The sequence below is a fragment of the Eleginops maclovinus genome, chromosome 10 (genome assembly GCF_036324505.1).
Source record: "Eleginops maclovinus isolate JMC-PN-2008 ecotype Puerto Natales chromosome 10, JC_Emac_rtc_rv5, whole genome shotgun sequence".
Lineage (NCBI taxonomy): Eukaryota > Metazoa > Chordata > Actinopteri > Perciformes > Eleginopidae > Eleginops > Eleginops maclovinus.
In genome coordinates this window covers 5140986-5157117 of record NC_086358.1, presented here as the reverse complement: position 1 = coordinate 5157117, position 16132 = coordinate 5140986, and the positions used below count along the sequence as shown (strand labels likewise).

General features: G+C 41.3%; 1 protein-coding gene across 1 annotated transcript in view; it reads right to left on the bottom strand.

Annotated features, from left to right (window-relative positions):
• itga3b (integrin, alpha 3b) overlaps positions 1-14909 on the bottom strand; it is a 28068-nt gene extending 13159 nt beyond the window's left edge. The window contains exon 1 of the mRNA XM_063893011.1: positions 14572-14909. Coding sequence (XP_063749081.1) covers positions 14572-14762 — 191 coding nt within the window. The 5' untranslated portion in view covers positions 14763-14909. The remainder of the gene's footprint in view (positions 1-14571) is intronic.
• Between the last annotated feature and the right edge of the window lie 1223 nt (positions 14910-16132).

The following is a 16132-nucleotide window of genomic DNA, read 5'->3' as shown; positions in this document are numbered from 1 at the left end:
ACTCTTAAAATCAACTAATTGTGCGAACAATCTGTGATGTAAGCAAAGAAATATTGGGTTAAATGTTGTTTTCAAAAAATAAAAGAGATGTAGGAGAAAAGCGTGTCATTTGAATTTAGATTTTTCTCATGTTTTTTCAGAATTTAGTCAACAGACATTGTCAAACAATCAGAAATGGGCTTTTAGTCTCACACACACACACACACACACACACACACACACACACACACACACACACACACACACACACACACACACACACACACACACACACACACACAGCGAGAACCAGTTCACGTGACCTGTAGATTAGTAGTGGAAGGAGTGGAGCAGTCAGAGTATGACCCGTGACGAGTCTGTGCAACACACACACACACACACACACACACACACACACACACACACACACACACACACACACACACACACACACACACACACACACACACACACACACACACACACACACACACACACACACACACACACACACACACACACACACACACACACACACAAAGGAGCTTCTTGGTGATGGACCTGATGTTTTTGTCCACTCACCCGACCCTCCCTACATCAGCACCTTCTAACACACCACACAGATCTTTGAAGTCCAGGGATTACCCCCGTCTACACGGCTCTGCGCAGGGACACACTGTTTACTGTCAGCACCTGATTTATTAGCTCCACTTTGTGGGAGGAAGGTGCCGACAATCTTGTTTACAGTTTGTGTGTGTGTGTGTGTTCTTGTGACACATGGCCGGCTGGGCAATGTGGGAAACAATAGCATGTAGTGTAGTTAAAGTGAGTTTTCATTCAAACTTTCTGATGTGTTTATGTGTCAATGCTAGCTGTAGAAAATGGACAATATCAACAGTTTTGGTCACCATTATCCCAGCCAAAATCCTGCAATTAACAATGGGTTTTTAATAATAGCGAGCTAGAAAGCTTTTTAAAGTCACCTGTAAGGTACATCACCATTATCCCAATCATGTATATTCTTGTTGTGTTTTTTGCTCCTATCTGCAACAAAACCCTTTACTATCCTATCCCTGGTTTAAGGCTGACATGCTGCTGCCAGTGGTGGTTTCAGTGGAAAGTGAGTCAATCGGTTAGTCATTTTAACTGAAGGGCAGCTAGCCTCTCAGACGCTCTGATAAGCAAGAATAAATACATATTGGACATTTCCAGTAAGGTCATTCAAAAATGTCTCTCATGCGTCAGCTCTTCATGTGTGATTATGAAGCTCTTAAAGGTAAAACAGGATGGATGAGGCATCACTACCTGATGTCTGAGGATTTGCATGAAAAAAAAAACATATCTTTTGTTAAATATTGTTTGAGGTAAGCCATGGATGGTCAAAGATGACTCAGGATATTGGGTGGGTTTTTTCTGGCTTTACAAACAGAGAAACTGTGTACCAGGCACCACAGCCCCCCCCCCCTCCCACACACACACACACACACACACACACACACACACACACACACACACACACACACACACACACACACACACACACACAAAATGCCCCCATTGCAATCTAATCATGAGCTCAGACACAATTATTGACTCTTTGATGTGTCACCTGAGCACAAAACCACTCAGAAAGTTTGGAAATCAGTAACGTAATTTTCTACTGAACTAATATCAAATTAGCCCATTATAGATCTGGTACTTCCACATTTCAGGATCAGAACCAGAAATCCTTTTTTTGTCCCATTTAAAGGACAGCAAAGGGGATAGTTCAGAAAAGAAACGCAAAAATGACGAATAGAGGGAAGCATACATTCAAAAAATATAAATCACGCCATGGGCGTCACTTAGTTAAAAGGGGTGGGGATACATTTTTCAGATTTAAAAAACACCACTGCATTAAATGCCCCCCGCCAACATTACACACGGGAGCAGCAATATTTTTACTATTCTCTACTCAATTATTAATAATATTAAACGTGTCGCAGGGCCCCATTGCAACACCTGGGTCCCCAGAAATACACCCAAAAAGTACTCAAAATTGTACATGTTCTCTTGTACAAATAAACCTCTCTCTTCTCAAAGTGTACAATTTAAAAATATATATCCTCATGCAAAGGGTGGGGATAGAATTGGACATTTTCAAAAGTGTCTGGGTCCCTATAGCGTCGCGAGTATAAATGACGCCTATGGTAAAACGTCAGAGGTAAAAAAATAAAAATAAGTAGCAGCCTTATCAAAGTTAGGATATAAAATGAGTGAAGTAGCAGCCAGTAATAATATTGTTAATTGTAGAAGAGTATTTGTACAGTATTGTATTTCACAACAGTGTGGTTACAGTCTTAAGTAGTGGAGTAGCAGCGAGCAATAGCAATACTGAATTGTAAATCAAATATATATTCCACATAAACAGGTGATGCCAGCATTTGTAAGCAACTTTGTCTTAGTTAAAGACTTATGGCGTTGTGTTTACAAATAAAATCTCCCAAAAAAAATTGCCAGAATTATATGAACCACATGCTTTACACTAAATATTTCCCTCTGAGGCATGAAGTGAAACACAGACATCCACCAGCCATTATTTGTATCAGAAAGTTCAATTTTGCTACCAGATGGGCATTATCAGCGCTGAATCAATTATCTTGCCACAGTGATGACAACCAGCTAGAGCCATGATGGCCTCTGAGGGCCGGCAGCCTCCAATACACTGGGAGGAGGAGGCCTTGGTTCAGGTAATCGTTCAGTAATGTGGACAGCATCTGAGATTCCACAGAGGTCTTTAGCAGTGAGAGAAAATCACTGATATGAGGAGAACCAGGGCCACAAAGCCCCCTGTGAGTGTGGAGGCCCCCTCTGTAATCTACAGTATGTGTGTCCTGACATATAAGCAAGAAGTGTGTGTTTTCTGCATACATGACAAGCCTGTCTACGCAAATCAGGAGTCAACACAGTGTCTCAAACCACTTACAAGGTCAGCCAGTCTTGTGAGAAAACCAAAGCAATTCATACAAAACATTTAGAAAGAGCAAAGAGGATAAACAACACTGTTATCAAACACTCAGAGGCCAGTAAGTCTGAACTTTGCACACAGAAAAAAACGGAAGAATTGCAGCACGGAGCCTGGCGTTAATCACAAATTCTTTAAGGAAGCGTGGGTAACCCTGGCTGGCAGAGTGCATTTAGCAGAAAACCAGGGAAAAGACCTCCAACATTATAAATACGACTGTCCTCTCACTGTCTCTTCAGAGCCACATGGGTCAGCTGTGTTTGTTGTGGAAGCTCAACACTGCTGATTGACACCGCGGGTTTGACATATAGTACAGACACTTGAACACTGGGAAGTGGTATTTCAATGAAGGCAACACAAAGTAATAGCTGGACATTTTGGAAAATATTTGATTTTTTTACTCTTACTGAACAATGGGTGAATACTTGCACATATTAAAGTGGGCTTAGATCATATCTTCCTATCACTCTTGTATTTGTGTAGTGGAGAGTGACCACTGACATATCTGTGTTGAAAAAATGAAACTACAGCAAGCCATTTGTTAGCTTAGCTTAGCCTTGACTGGAAACAGCTAGCTAGGGTCAGCTAAAGGTAACTAAGATCCACCTTAAGCTCCTTTATTATTTCAAAACATTAACAAGTGTAACATTTACTTTATATCATTGGTATCGGGCAAAAAACCTCTTTTAAATATCAAGAAAAAAAAGCTAGTTTCCAATTGAATGACCTTGCGTTTGTCCCTTTATGCAAAGCTAACCTCCTTTAACAAAGGGATAAACGTGACTCATACCGGTCAATGGGAGGAGGAAGTGGACTCAAACATAATCAAAGCAGGCCTAAAACATACCTTTCTCTTGCTTTTGTATTCGTATGGGCTGCTAAAGTGGCCCACAGATTGACCACTCTCTTATCTGTGGAGTAAATATGAAACTACAGCAAGTTAGCTTAGCATGAAGACTGCTACAGCTAGCTAGTAACTAAGATGTACTCTCCAGCTCCTTTGTTGAATAAAAACAAAAAAACGTGGAATCAGGAAAAAACTAAAGTCAATTTAAAAAGCTATATTCAATTTGAGGACCTCATGTTTGTCACCTAATGCAAAGCAACTAGGAGGTTGTCTGAAATCATGTATACATCTCTAAAAATTTGAGTTACAAAGCCTCAGCCGTGACAAAACACATCATATCCTGTGTGCTCTCCTCCCTGCTCATCACCTCCTCATAAACAGGCTGTCAAAGGCCCAGAGATGGAGGGGGAGGGGGGGCAACCTGCAGCTGCATTCCAGCTCTGAGGACATGTTGAAATTCGCCCCCTCTGCCTCACAAGTGATGGGCTGGCTAAACCAAACATTTACCATGGGCGAACACACCCAGCCAAGGTGAGCACAGCATTCTTGACATCAGGAGGTACAAAAAACTCCCAGAAAAAGGGAGTTGGATGAACTACTGGATTCATATCAGTGCACGGTGCTTAGTTAAACAAACAGAGGTGAACTTATCTCTTAACCATTGCTGCCCACCACAGCTCCTGACAGCAGCAAAAAACAAAAGTCTGGGGAGTAGGTGTTGAAAAACCTAGGGAGTGATGGAAGGGGGGTGGGGGGGGGGGCAAAAGGTTGATCGCTCTTTGTCTCACACGAGAGAAGAGGAGAAAACTACAAGGCCTTGTCAGTTTGGTAAACACACATCTGTCCATAAGACCCTCAACGGAACACATGAAGCTCTCTGATAGTTAATTAAAAGTAAGCCTGTGTAAAGCTAATACAACCCCCACCCCACCTGATTCAGAATAACATCAACAGCGCTGAAACCAGGAAACTAAACTTAATTAAAGATGACTAAACCATTTCGGGTGACATTTCGCTCTAACAAGAATAAACACTGTGCTTAAAGAGGAGATAAATGTCTCATCTGAGGACATTCATCCTCATCTGGGTCCAGTCTGAACAGGAGTGTGATGACATGATATACGTCTCCAACTGGCACGTTGCTTTCACCTTGCTGGCCCTGGCTTTTACAAGTCAAGCGGTATAAATATTTAAATATGGGTAAGTGAGAGAAAGTGTGTGACAAATAGACGCATTATAGCTGCGGCGAGTGTGTTTGAATATGTCAGCCTTACACAAGTGATGGATCACTCCTCCAGATAAGGCTCAGGGCAACCAGTTTGTCACAGGGTGCGGCTGAGGCACTCAGGGTTAAGAAAAAGAAAAGAGAGCTTCAGGCAACTCTTTCAAGAACTACAGATAAAGATATAGATTATATACATAAAGTAAGAAGCCATAATAGGTATAATTACTTAAGAAATGTCCACCGATTTCACTTGTTGTATAATAGCCTACTGCACACACGTTCTACGGCTGCTTTAATGTGAGGTGAATTTAAAATGCAATGCCTCAGGCCACTGTTGTCAAGCCTTTTGGAAACAAGCTGGCACACGCAGATGTTGCCCCTGGAAACAAGGTGTTGTTGCATGAGGATACAGTGGGAGGAATGGCGGAAATTAACAAAGCTGAGGAGGTAACAAAGAGCCGATGATGAGGTCAAAACAACCGATAATCTGGCAGATTTCGCAAAATCAGTTTGTGCAAAAGACAACCAAAGTTTGTTTGCTGTTTTTGAAAAGCAAGATTAGACTTGTGGCCATGTTCACAGTTCCCTAATTAAAGATGAAACACAAACCTGCACGCTTCAAATGGTTTAAAGTTAATAATCTGAAAGAGAAAGCTTTGTGCAAACTGGTTGAGAAATACTGTTGGGAAACCCACATTAGAGTTAGCTTTAGCTTACTAGCATCACCAAGATAGGGAAATAAATGAGTTTATCGTGTGTAATTAGTTATGACAAGCAAGTCAAAATAATGCAGATTCTTAGGGGGGCTAACCGCTCAAAACTGAAGAAAAAAATCACCTTTTGGGTTTGGTAATTAGAAAGGCCTCATACACCCAATTCCCCATATTTTAATTTTGCCACATTGCTGGAAATTGCTATTCTGTTTGGGTATGGTAAAAATTGGACATGTCTGCTTGCTTAAGAATAAAATTGAATCAAACAGGCTAAATATGAGTGGAAAGGTCTTCATAGGTGGGCCTAAAACGTGATGGACCTGGTCCGATAAAGCATGAATCACTCTCTCCGCACTGCTGAATTGCTTTGACTCTCCCCGTTCTGCGCTGTGGCACACAGAGAGGTCACCGAATTGCGAAACAAGTACAATGAACGAACAGGCGCACAAAAAGCCATTAATCCACCCCCTTAATCCTAAATCCATTTAACAGATACACAGACACACTCACCTCCTGCGCACTGAGTATTTTTCAGGATATAAAGCTAATGCACTACACGTAAGTCATATCGATTCCACAAAAAAACATTACCACTCAGAGCCACTGAGCAATAACTGGAGATAATACTGAATGGAGTGACTCAATCTGCAGATTGAATTAAGCAGGAGCAGACCCGGGCGGAGATATTGTTTATACTCTTGTTATGATGCAATGACTTCACTGGAAGACAAGAAGAGGGTAGATACAGTATGATAGACATGGTGTGTTATGGCCTCCATTACTGGGTGGTACGTGTGTGTGTGTGTGTGTGTGTGTGTGTGTGTGTGTGTGTGTGTGTGTGTGTGTGTGTGTGTGTGTGTGTGTGTGTGTGTGTGTGTGCATGTGTGTGTGTGTGTGTGATTGGTTTCACTGTGTTACAACAACTCTAAGATGAACCCAGTTCTTTGTATTTACAGGAAACACTCTCATAGGGCAATCGGTTAGGGTGGGCATGCACATTCTTATCAGACTATTCACAGGAAGCACACCTTGTTAACATACTGACCGTGTGTGTGTGTGTGTGTGTGTGTGTGTGTGTGTGTATGTGTGTGTGTGTGTGTGTGTGTGTGTGTGTGTGTGTGTGTGTGTGTGTGTGTGTGTGTGTGTGTGTGTGTGTGTGTGTGCATACAGAACATGGCTAACAGATGAGTCCCCTCTGAACAATCAGTGATGCATCAACCTGCTGCTGGATGAAAAGTGGCAGCACGGCTGTGGGTCTCCGGACTTTCACTTATCTTCCTTTTTAGTTAAGTTAAGATTTCAATAAAGAGATTTTCTAATAGTGATTGAAGGCCAAACTCTCCATATGTGTTGATCACAATGATTTTAACCTATTTTGTGCAGGGTTTTTAAAGCATGCTCAGAAAGACAAGCTCGGACACCAGAAATGTGTAAATGACTAAATAGAGTCAAATAAAAAGTAGATTAACAATAACATGGAACAATCACCCTGCAAGAACAACAACATTCAACCCTAAATACTGAAACAATAGCACACACAATGATGTACAATTTAGAAATACAGTCCAATAGGGAAGTATTGTCTTGTTAATAACAGTTTGTGTTTATATGGTAAAATATGGATTCAAACTCTACTAACTAAACATATATCCTTTAACGGTACAAGCTAAAAAAGCTCTACAGAATGAATTCAATTTTGACCACAAAAACAAGAGGTTTCCTTTTCCTTACAGTACTCTTATATTACGACACATTTTTCAGTATAGCCGCCAAAGGTTGTTAATTATTAACCAAACACTCAAAAAGAAGTCAGTGATGAATAACCGTTGGCACACCTAGTAAACCATGAGCCCACCGGCAGTTGTGTTAAACTATAATTCCACATTAACAGCGGTCCATCTGTGTGATCCAGTCAGGAATACTGATTCATTTCCTCCTGCTTTTGTTTTCCAGTTCAGTCACGCTTTGTTTGTATGAGCTCCCTGTCACTGATTTCAAAGTGTTATGCCTTGCCCTTTCTGTCAATCTCTGAGAGTCACATTCTAGCTGTAGGTGGGATGTGTTATACAAAAAGCAGATTATGCATTTGAATTAGAAAGAGAGGAAATGAAAACCTGGCTTCAATGTGATATATGGTAATTGAGTCACAAGGGGAAACATTTGAAATTAAAATGCAATACATGACTATTGATCAGAAGAGGAATGGAATAATTGAATACTGTTGAATAAAATGCATCTGCAGTCGTCAAACACACACACACACACACACACACACACACACACACACACACACACACACACACCAGTCTAATTTCAGATGCACAAACATCCTGTTTGAAAACCACCATCTGCCATTGGTGAAACAGTAACACGAGAGCAAACTCATTTAGAGCCAGTGTGACAAATTAAACATGGCAGGTCATCCCCTGGTAATAAACTAACTCACTTTTCATTAGCGACGAGTAAAACCCTGTCTGACAAGCACAATGTTATCTTGGTTTATGTCTGTAGTAGGGTTGGTCTGCTAACCGTGCCCACCCAGAGTCTGGAGCCCCCGTTGCTGCAGACACCTGATTAAAACACACAAATCTGCAGAGGAATATATGCATACAAACAGGAATACACAGCTGGACTGAGCCTGGAGTGGTGACCCCGCATCATGCAGCCATAGCAGTATTCACAGGAGACTATCAGTAACAGCATTTCCATTAACATATTGACCCCAGCTGTATGTAAAGGGGGAGGGGATAGTGGGGGGTCTACAGGTGGACTACATCACAGCTGTAATGGGGCGGACAGAAACGCGGTTAGCGAGCCTGCAAGAAGTCAAGTTCACTCGGATATATCTCCTCTTCTATAAGCACAGTGCAGGTGTGTGCATAAAACATCTGTTCTCACCTGCTGAGGCCTGAACACGCCACTGCAGCACATATTTGCCTTCATTAATCATGTGTTTAATAATATGTTCTAAATGTCTTATACCATAGAAGGCATTTTAGAGTACGTTTTAAGCAGGTTTTTTTTAGTTTGGCAGGGCTGCAATGGTTAATCAACCTATTGATTAGTCAATCAAATGAAAAATAATTGCCAAATTGATAATTTATTAAAAGTTTTTGATGCAAAAACGGTAGAAAAATCTGGTTTCAGATTCAAAATATTAAGATTTGTTGCTTTTCTCAGTTTTATTTCATACTAAACTTATACATTTAGTTTTATTCTTTTAAACTGCAAAAACCAATGCATTTTAAGATATTTTCACTGTGTCCTGACATTTTTAACTATTGACCAATAATCTAGAGAATATCAATAGTCGTAGCTTTAATTATTATTGCTTTATTTATTATCATGTCTTTTTTTTTTACGTGCGATAGGATTCCCTGTTTTATTCCGTTTTTATTTTAAACTCAGCCACATTATTATAATGTTTTCAGGTCAATGTATTACAGAGAGTGTTGAATGAATATTAACATAAGTAAATATATATTAATATTAACTAGAAAACATTTCATGGGACTAGTTGCTGTGATGGCCGCTCAGTTTGTCCATTTGTTTCTTGTTGCGGCACGTTAATATATCACTGTTTGTCCAGAGAGGAATCATCTGACATTTTACAGACTAAAGATGGAAGATTAATCGATAGAGAAAATAATCATTACAGCGTTATTGTTAAGGACAGATATTGAGTTTCCGTATTCACTGACTTCCAAACACACCAAGTGTAAACCTATACTTCAGGATCACTTCCCTTCAAAGGGGAAGCATGTCACTGAAGAGGGAAAGGTTTTGAAACATATAGTCGTTCTAGCTGGAGGTAGCCCCCATTACCCCAGGGGGTGGGGGTATGGAGGGCCAGCTTCTTTTCCATGCTGTTTGAGGGCATTTGTAAAAGCAGGGTGGGGGGGAGAAGGGGGATCTCTTACAGTTCTGTTAAGATAGAAACAGTCTTCACTGCAGGTATTTCTAATGAAAGCACCACCGTAGAGAATCTGCTCTGTGGAGATTAGCGGGAGGCCCGAAGACCCGCTGGGATCCATTTCAACGTGTTATTAGAAGCCGTCATTCATTCTGCTGCTACACATAATGCAGCCCCCGCCATTACCAACTGATTGGATACAGCCAATAAATACCAACAAGATTAGGGCCAGTCACTATGGACACACTTGCACTTCAGCTTGGTGAGGTCTGGCACAGCAGGGGCTCTAATTAGAAAGCACTTAAAACCATGTCCAGCCTACGCTACACTCTGCATGGAGGGTGTTTTTGGTTTTATCACAAGGTACCACTTCAAAATGAGCTGTAGTGTTGTTAATGGTTAATGATAGCAAATAACATTTAACAAACTCAAGTCAGGTACGGTTCATCTTTAAAAGACCTAAAATAGAAATATCTGCGATTGTAACAGCACAGATTCTCACATGCTTTTCACCTGGACAATTCCCTAATGTTTTGCATGTATTGAGGTCTAATGGACAACACAGGATTGGTATTTGGAAATGTTTCACTGTGTCCTGACACTAGGCTTACTTCAGAGACAAAGACTAAGCTTTTCTACGAGGGGGAATGTTGGATCACAGCCAGATCGGACATACCCACCTGCACCATTTACATTACCTTCTGCTACAGCATGTCATTTAACACATTGGGGCTTTCAGTGTAAGTGATACTCTCTCCAAAGGTCTGAGTACTACACCTAGTGTGTTTTCTACACACTAGAATACTGTACTTACTCCAAACATAACTGGTTGCCATTGGAATACATTGGTTATCAATTGAATTTTGATAAACAATTGATTAGAAAAAGTACATTTTCCTGAAAGAATGCCGTTATGAAGACCTCAAATATGGAGACTCCTGCTATCTCAGTTTCATATCAAATTAACTATCATTATTTTGGTTTTGGATTGACTAAACAAAACATTTAAAGACAATTCCTTGGACTTTGCGGAAACTGGGAGGGACATGTTTCACATTTTGTAGAATGAGTCATCTAGAAAATAAGCAGCAGGTTAATTAATAATAACAAATCCTCCTTATTTGCAGCCCTACGTCTATAATAAAGGATACCTATCAGCTTCTTTGTTTTTTTAATACACATCGCATCACATTCTGCATCAAAAAATGAGGTTCTTTATCAACCAAACTGAAGTGATTTGTGTGTTTCTGTGCATGTTCAAACCAATGATCCTACTGTGTGTCTTAGAGCAATACTAGTGAAATCTGTACCTCGCAGCAGATTGGAAAGAAGCCCCGTCAAATTAAAAGGCTGACTTTCATAGCCTCGGGCTACTGCAGTCAGACAGAGATGAGCTGAAAAAGCAAAAGCGCTTCAACTCTGACTAAACATTCATCAGTCAGAGGAATTAAATTCTTCCCAGAGGTTCCCACCCTTAAAATTAGGGAATCTTTGTCTGAAGAAGGAGAAATTGTGATTTTCAACTGGAGGGATTGTGTGTGTTCCCAAATAGTCCCCAGACTTATTCACTCCTGTCTTGTCTCAACCTGAAAACCTGGCAGGTTGTGACTGTGCAGAGAAGGGTAATACATTCCTAGCATACCATGGGGTCAGGGGACTGGAAGAGCCAATAGGTGGCCAGCTGATCGCCCAGTCCCTCCTCCCCGCTACAAAGGAGAACAAAAAAAGCCCTCTCAGAAAAAGTCTCAGAGACTTTAATGGGTGTTTCAAAGAGATGGGGGGAGTGGGGAAGCGAATACCCCTTACAAATTGGCTTCAGGTAGCTTTGAGATAATTCAGGTGCAGCCATTCCCCAAGAAGAAGCAATGTTGGACTACAAATTGGTCCCTCCTGAATTCCCAAAAACATGTTATAATTGCTTCAGCTGAGACAAAATGCACTGTCTGAGACTAATTAGATAATAGCCCCCATCTTAAGAGGTTACAACTTTATTGCACTCCCTTTATTGTAGCATTGGGAGTGGAAAACCCTCTCTCTTGACTTTTATCCTGGACTCTGTTTGACTCATGCATGTGCAAAGAACGGCCACTTCGTACAAGTTACGACTGGTTTATGTGCAGAGTTCCTGCATTTTTCAAATATTCACTCTAGCTCGCTGCGATGATGAGGAAGCATCTAACAAACAGCGTTGGGGTGCGGTGAGAAGGATCAAGGGCCACAAAAAAGCCAGACAACAGACAGCACTGTAAAACCAGCCCAAGTCAAACATGGGACTCGCCATCAGCACATTGTGTCTTTACAGAATCACAGAGTATGCACACAACTAGGTCTAGAGGTCTTTATTCAGCAGAGGTGGCTCCATAGATAGTCTGTTTAAAAAGGGAGACGCAGTTACATGGTTAAAAAATGTATATACTTGCAGGTAGGTTGTCTCCTTTTGAATCACAGGTAACAGTCACATCGAGAGTGGGGTAGTCACATCTCTTTGTAACATTTTCCAGTTTCACTTCTTCAAATTTAACGATAAATTACACTGTTAAGGCACCACAACACACCAGGACATCAAATCTATGTGTTGTTTTATAATTTTTTGCTTTACTTGTGGTCATAATTTCAGGTACTTTTTCAACCTTTTGCGAATCACACAAGTTCAATTTTGTGCAGACACTATTAGAAAACGATTGATACCAGCCTCATGTCTAAATGCTAAATATTAAGCTACCAAAGCAGCTGTGAAGCTAGCATAGGGAAACTGTGTTATTACATTTTCTGAGATTAATAAATGCCAACATGCCCTCAAACCTAAAAAAACAACATTAACTCCCGAAATGGCGATTCTAATTAACATTGTTAAACTGTCACAGTTTTAACGATGGTTTCAATTTGAACTACTTGGTCATGTTTAGGCAACAACACTTGGTTAGGTTCGGGAAGAGATCAGTTTAACTACGTTTAACCTACCAACATAGTTACGTGCGTTTACGTACTAACGTTGTTGCGTTGCCAACATGTGATTTTGGTTTCGGGACACTAAACTGTGGCCTCCTGCATGAATGCCAATGAAAGGTCGCCTCGTTATGACAAATGTAAATATGGGTTGCTTGCAGGGGTTTTGGTGAGGATGTCGTGTTGGATAGAGCTAACTAGCGGTTCCCGTTGATTCCAGTCTTTGAACTAAACAAAGCAAGTGACCGAATCTTCACATTTAACGCATAGAGACATCTGAACTCGCTTAATTTGAAGGCATTTGTTCAGCATGTATTCCTGGCACAAATGTGTAATTCCTTAATTAAATATTGCAATGCAGAACTTAGCAGGGATTAACCTATTAGAGGCAGAGGACTGATTCGACTCTTAGCAGTCTCCTAGTCCCCAAAGGCCGCCAGCCTCTTTACCAACCATGTGGTCCCCTTCTTGGGTTGCAGTCTGTGGACAGTGAGTCCAAATCTCTAGGGAAAGGGGGCCAAGATGGCACGTTGATCAAATATCAGCTAGACACTCGTATCCTTTCTATAAACTGGAGGAAATTTCTGCAGAGATTAGAGGCTGAAAAACCTCACATTCAGACTCCCTTCACTGGTGTTAACACAGGAAGTGGGTCGTAGTTTGCCATTTTCTTCCTGCATTAGCCTTCAAAGCAGAACGAAGGCACAGATAACAGCGAGTTATGGACACGCCGTGTGATCATGGATGCGGAAGGGCGAGGGGGGGCACTGTAATTAGCTGAGAGAAATCCTACACTAAACAATGATACAGTTTGAAGAGCCTTCATCAAGGAAACTACATACAGGAAGACATTCTTTTCCTTGAACAGCAACTATTCCTAAACCAAAAAGCATATACTTGCATGTAAATCCCCCCCCCGAACACTGTGAGCTCCGGAAGGGCCTCCATGTCTCGGGGATAACCACCAATAAGTGTTACAGGGAACACCTTTATTGTGAAACACAAACCAACTTGTTTCTGGGCTGAATGGAATAGCCTCAGGATTCGAGGAAAGAAAGTAGAGCGGGCTATGGAAAGTCTTTCTGTGCATTCCAAAAATGGATATGTACGCTAAAGTAAAAATATTGAACCCTCTGAAACTGCTTTTTGTTGAACAATAACAAAGCCTTATTTCCCACATGATGTGACCTTAAAATACACTTCAGACTGTGATTATATTCCACAGAAAAGGCAAGCCCCAGATTGGTTGTGCGCTTTTGTTCCTCTCATAGAACAAGAATCAGGGCATTTATGATATATTCAATTGTGCATTTTCAATTATCAAATCAAAGAGTCAAACTTGAAGAATGAACCAAGCAACGATTGAATGATTCAAGGTTTTTGATTTCCAGACATAAAAGCATGTATTGAAATGGAGAATGTGTTTTAATAAAAGACATTTTCATAGAGCCTCAGATTCCTGCTTTACACACTTTGACTGAAATGCAATACATGTTTGTTCTGAACAAGGTAGTAGCCTTATTTCCACACAGCCTTGGATAATAATTTCATCACAAGTTTTAATCTTACACTTTAAGAAAGGGAAATATTCATGGCACAGGTCGTCAGAAACTCTGTTTAAATTCATATGCAAAGATTAAAACAAAAACCTCTTTACTGTTTCTTCACGGGGGGTTTATTTGAGGAATTCCTTTTTTGTGTAGAAGGGGAAGTGGGTAATTTAGCAAGAACGCGCAGTCTATCGGTCCACAGGTGTTAACTGCAATATATACTGGAGACTAGTTTTGCGCAGTAAGTGGTTCGCAATGAGCTTCTCTGAGGCTGGGAATAAAATGGTTGTTTTTCGTTACGCCACCTGGGCTAAAGCAGGTGCGTAGCCTGCGTATTATAACCTTTAAAAGAGGAGAAAGAAGTGTTCGTAGACACGCACAGCTGATTACTTACAGGTACTTTTTGGAGACCCCCGGCTGTTGGTGCAGAGCGACTGAGAATCCAAAGAAACTGCCTTTGGTTTTCCCCTCTTTGATCACAGGAAACCGCTCATCTATGTTAAATCCACTGCAGGTTCGCGTCCCGTGGTACACAGCCAAAACAGCGCAGAAAAAGAGACGTGGAGACATGTTTGCGCTTTTCATGCCGCGTAAGTGCAGTGGGTTTCCCGCAGATCCACGATCAGCGTGAGTCCGGCCCGGCAGTCTCCCGCAATGAGCTTCAACAGGTAGCTTTACACAGACATGCCCATCGAGAGCCGGCTGCCCCCCTTCCTCTGTGTTACTGCTGAGGTGTCGGTGTCTGCCTCCTTCTCCCTCTCTCTGCTGCCCTCCCCTGCTCTCCCTTCCTTCCTCTCTGCCCTACACACCCAGAAGAAACAAGTGCACTCATCTCATTCACAAACTGTCGTTAGCACGGGGAAGTCTGTCTCTCGCCTTTTTTTGGTTCGGTTTCTCCCCTAACCCTAACCCTTTCCACGTGTTGTGCTGTCAAACAATAGGCTACACTTGCACAACTTTAGAAAATTGCATTTTTTTTAAAGAAAGCAAAAAGTAATTTTCACATCTTATTGAACATGTCTGTGCAATATGTAACTCAAGTTTCATTCTTGCCATTTACAGACATCATACACTGCATTAATACCTCCATCAATAACTTTATCAAAAAAACATTTAGGGCTCACGGATTAAAATTAAACTCCTCTTTTCTGATTTGAATCAACAATTCCTTCAGGCATTTTCCTTTAATAGAAAAAAAATTCTGAAAGACAGCCACTACTTCAAAATACACATGACTTTCATGTAGAGAAGTCATTTAGAAATCATCACTGATTCTGAAACTATTATCCGTTGAACTTTATGAATGTATCGCCTACAAGAAAGACCACAATCTTTTTCAAAATAAATATAAATCATGTAAGCCATTGAGTGCTTAGTGCATTAAGTGTAGGAGAGACTATATTATAAAAGTCAGGCCTCCTGTCAAAACGCCCTCAGTAGCAGTTTTGGGCATGGGCGGCATTTTGTGGGGGGCGGCACGAGCGAGCACTTAAAAGTCATCTGGGCTGCGAAGCGGTTTTCTATCCATCATATCACTGTGTGGGGAATTGGCAAATTGGCACCCCCTGCATCTGCAGATGCCGCTGCCTGCTGAGAAGGTGCCGGGCACAGAAGCTGTGTGAGAAGGGGAAAGGGGAGGGGGCTGGGCCGCGGTTGACAGTTCATTCAGTTTCTTCCAAATAACGACCCTTTCATTGATAATATTATAATTACAGGCCTATAATTCCTACACGTTTTTGTTTGTCTGAATTGTGTGCATTGATTGATTCTTGAAAGGTAAGCTTGTCTTTCAGATACATTACATCGTCATAATGTAATGTAACTGAAAGGGGGGGGGGGGGGGGGGTTGTAATTCCATGTAGAACTACCACTGCCCTCACATGAGCACTCTTGTGACAGCCACCCCCTGCCTCGCTCCACTGCCTATCGCTCAGACGTATGGCTTCCAATGGGCA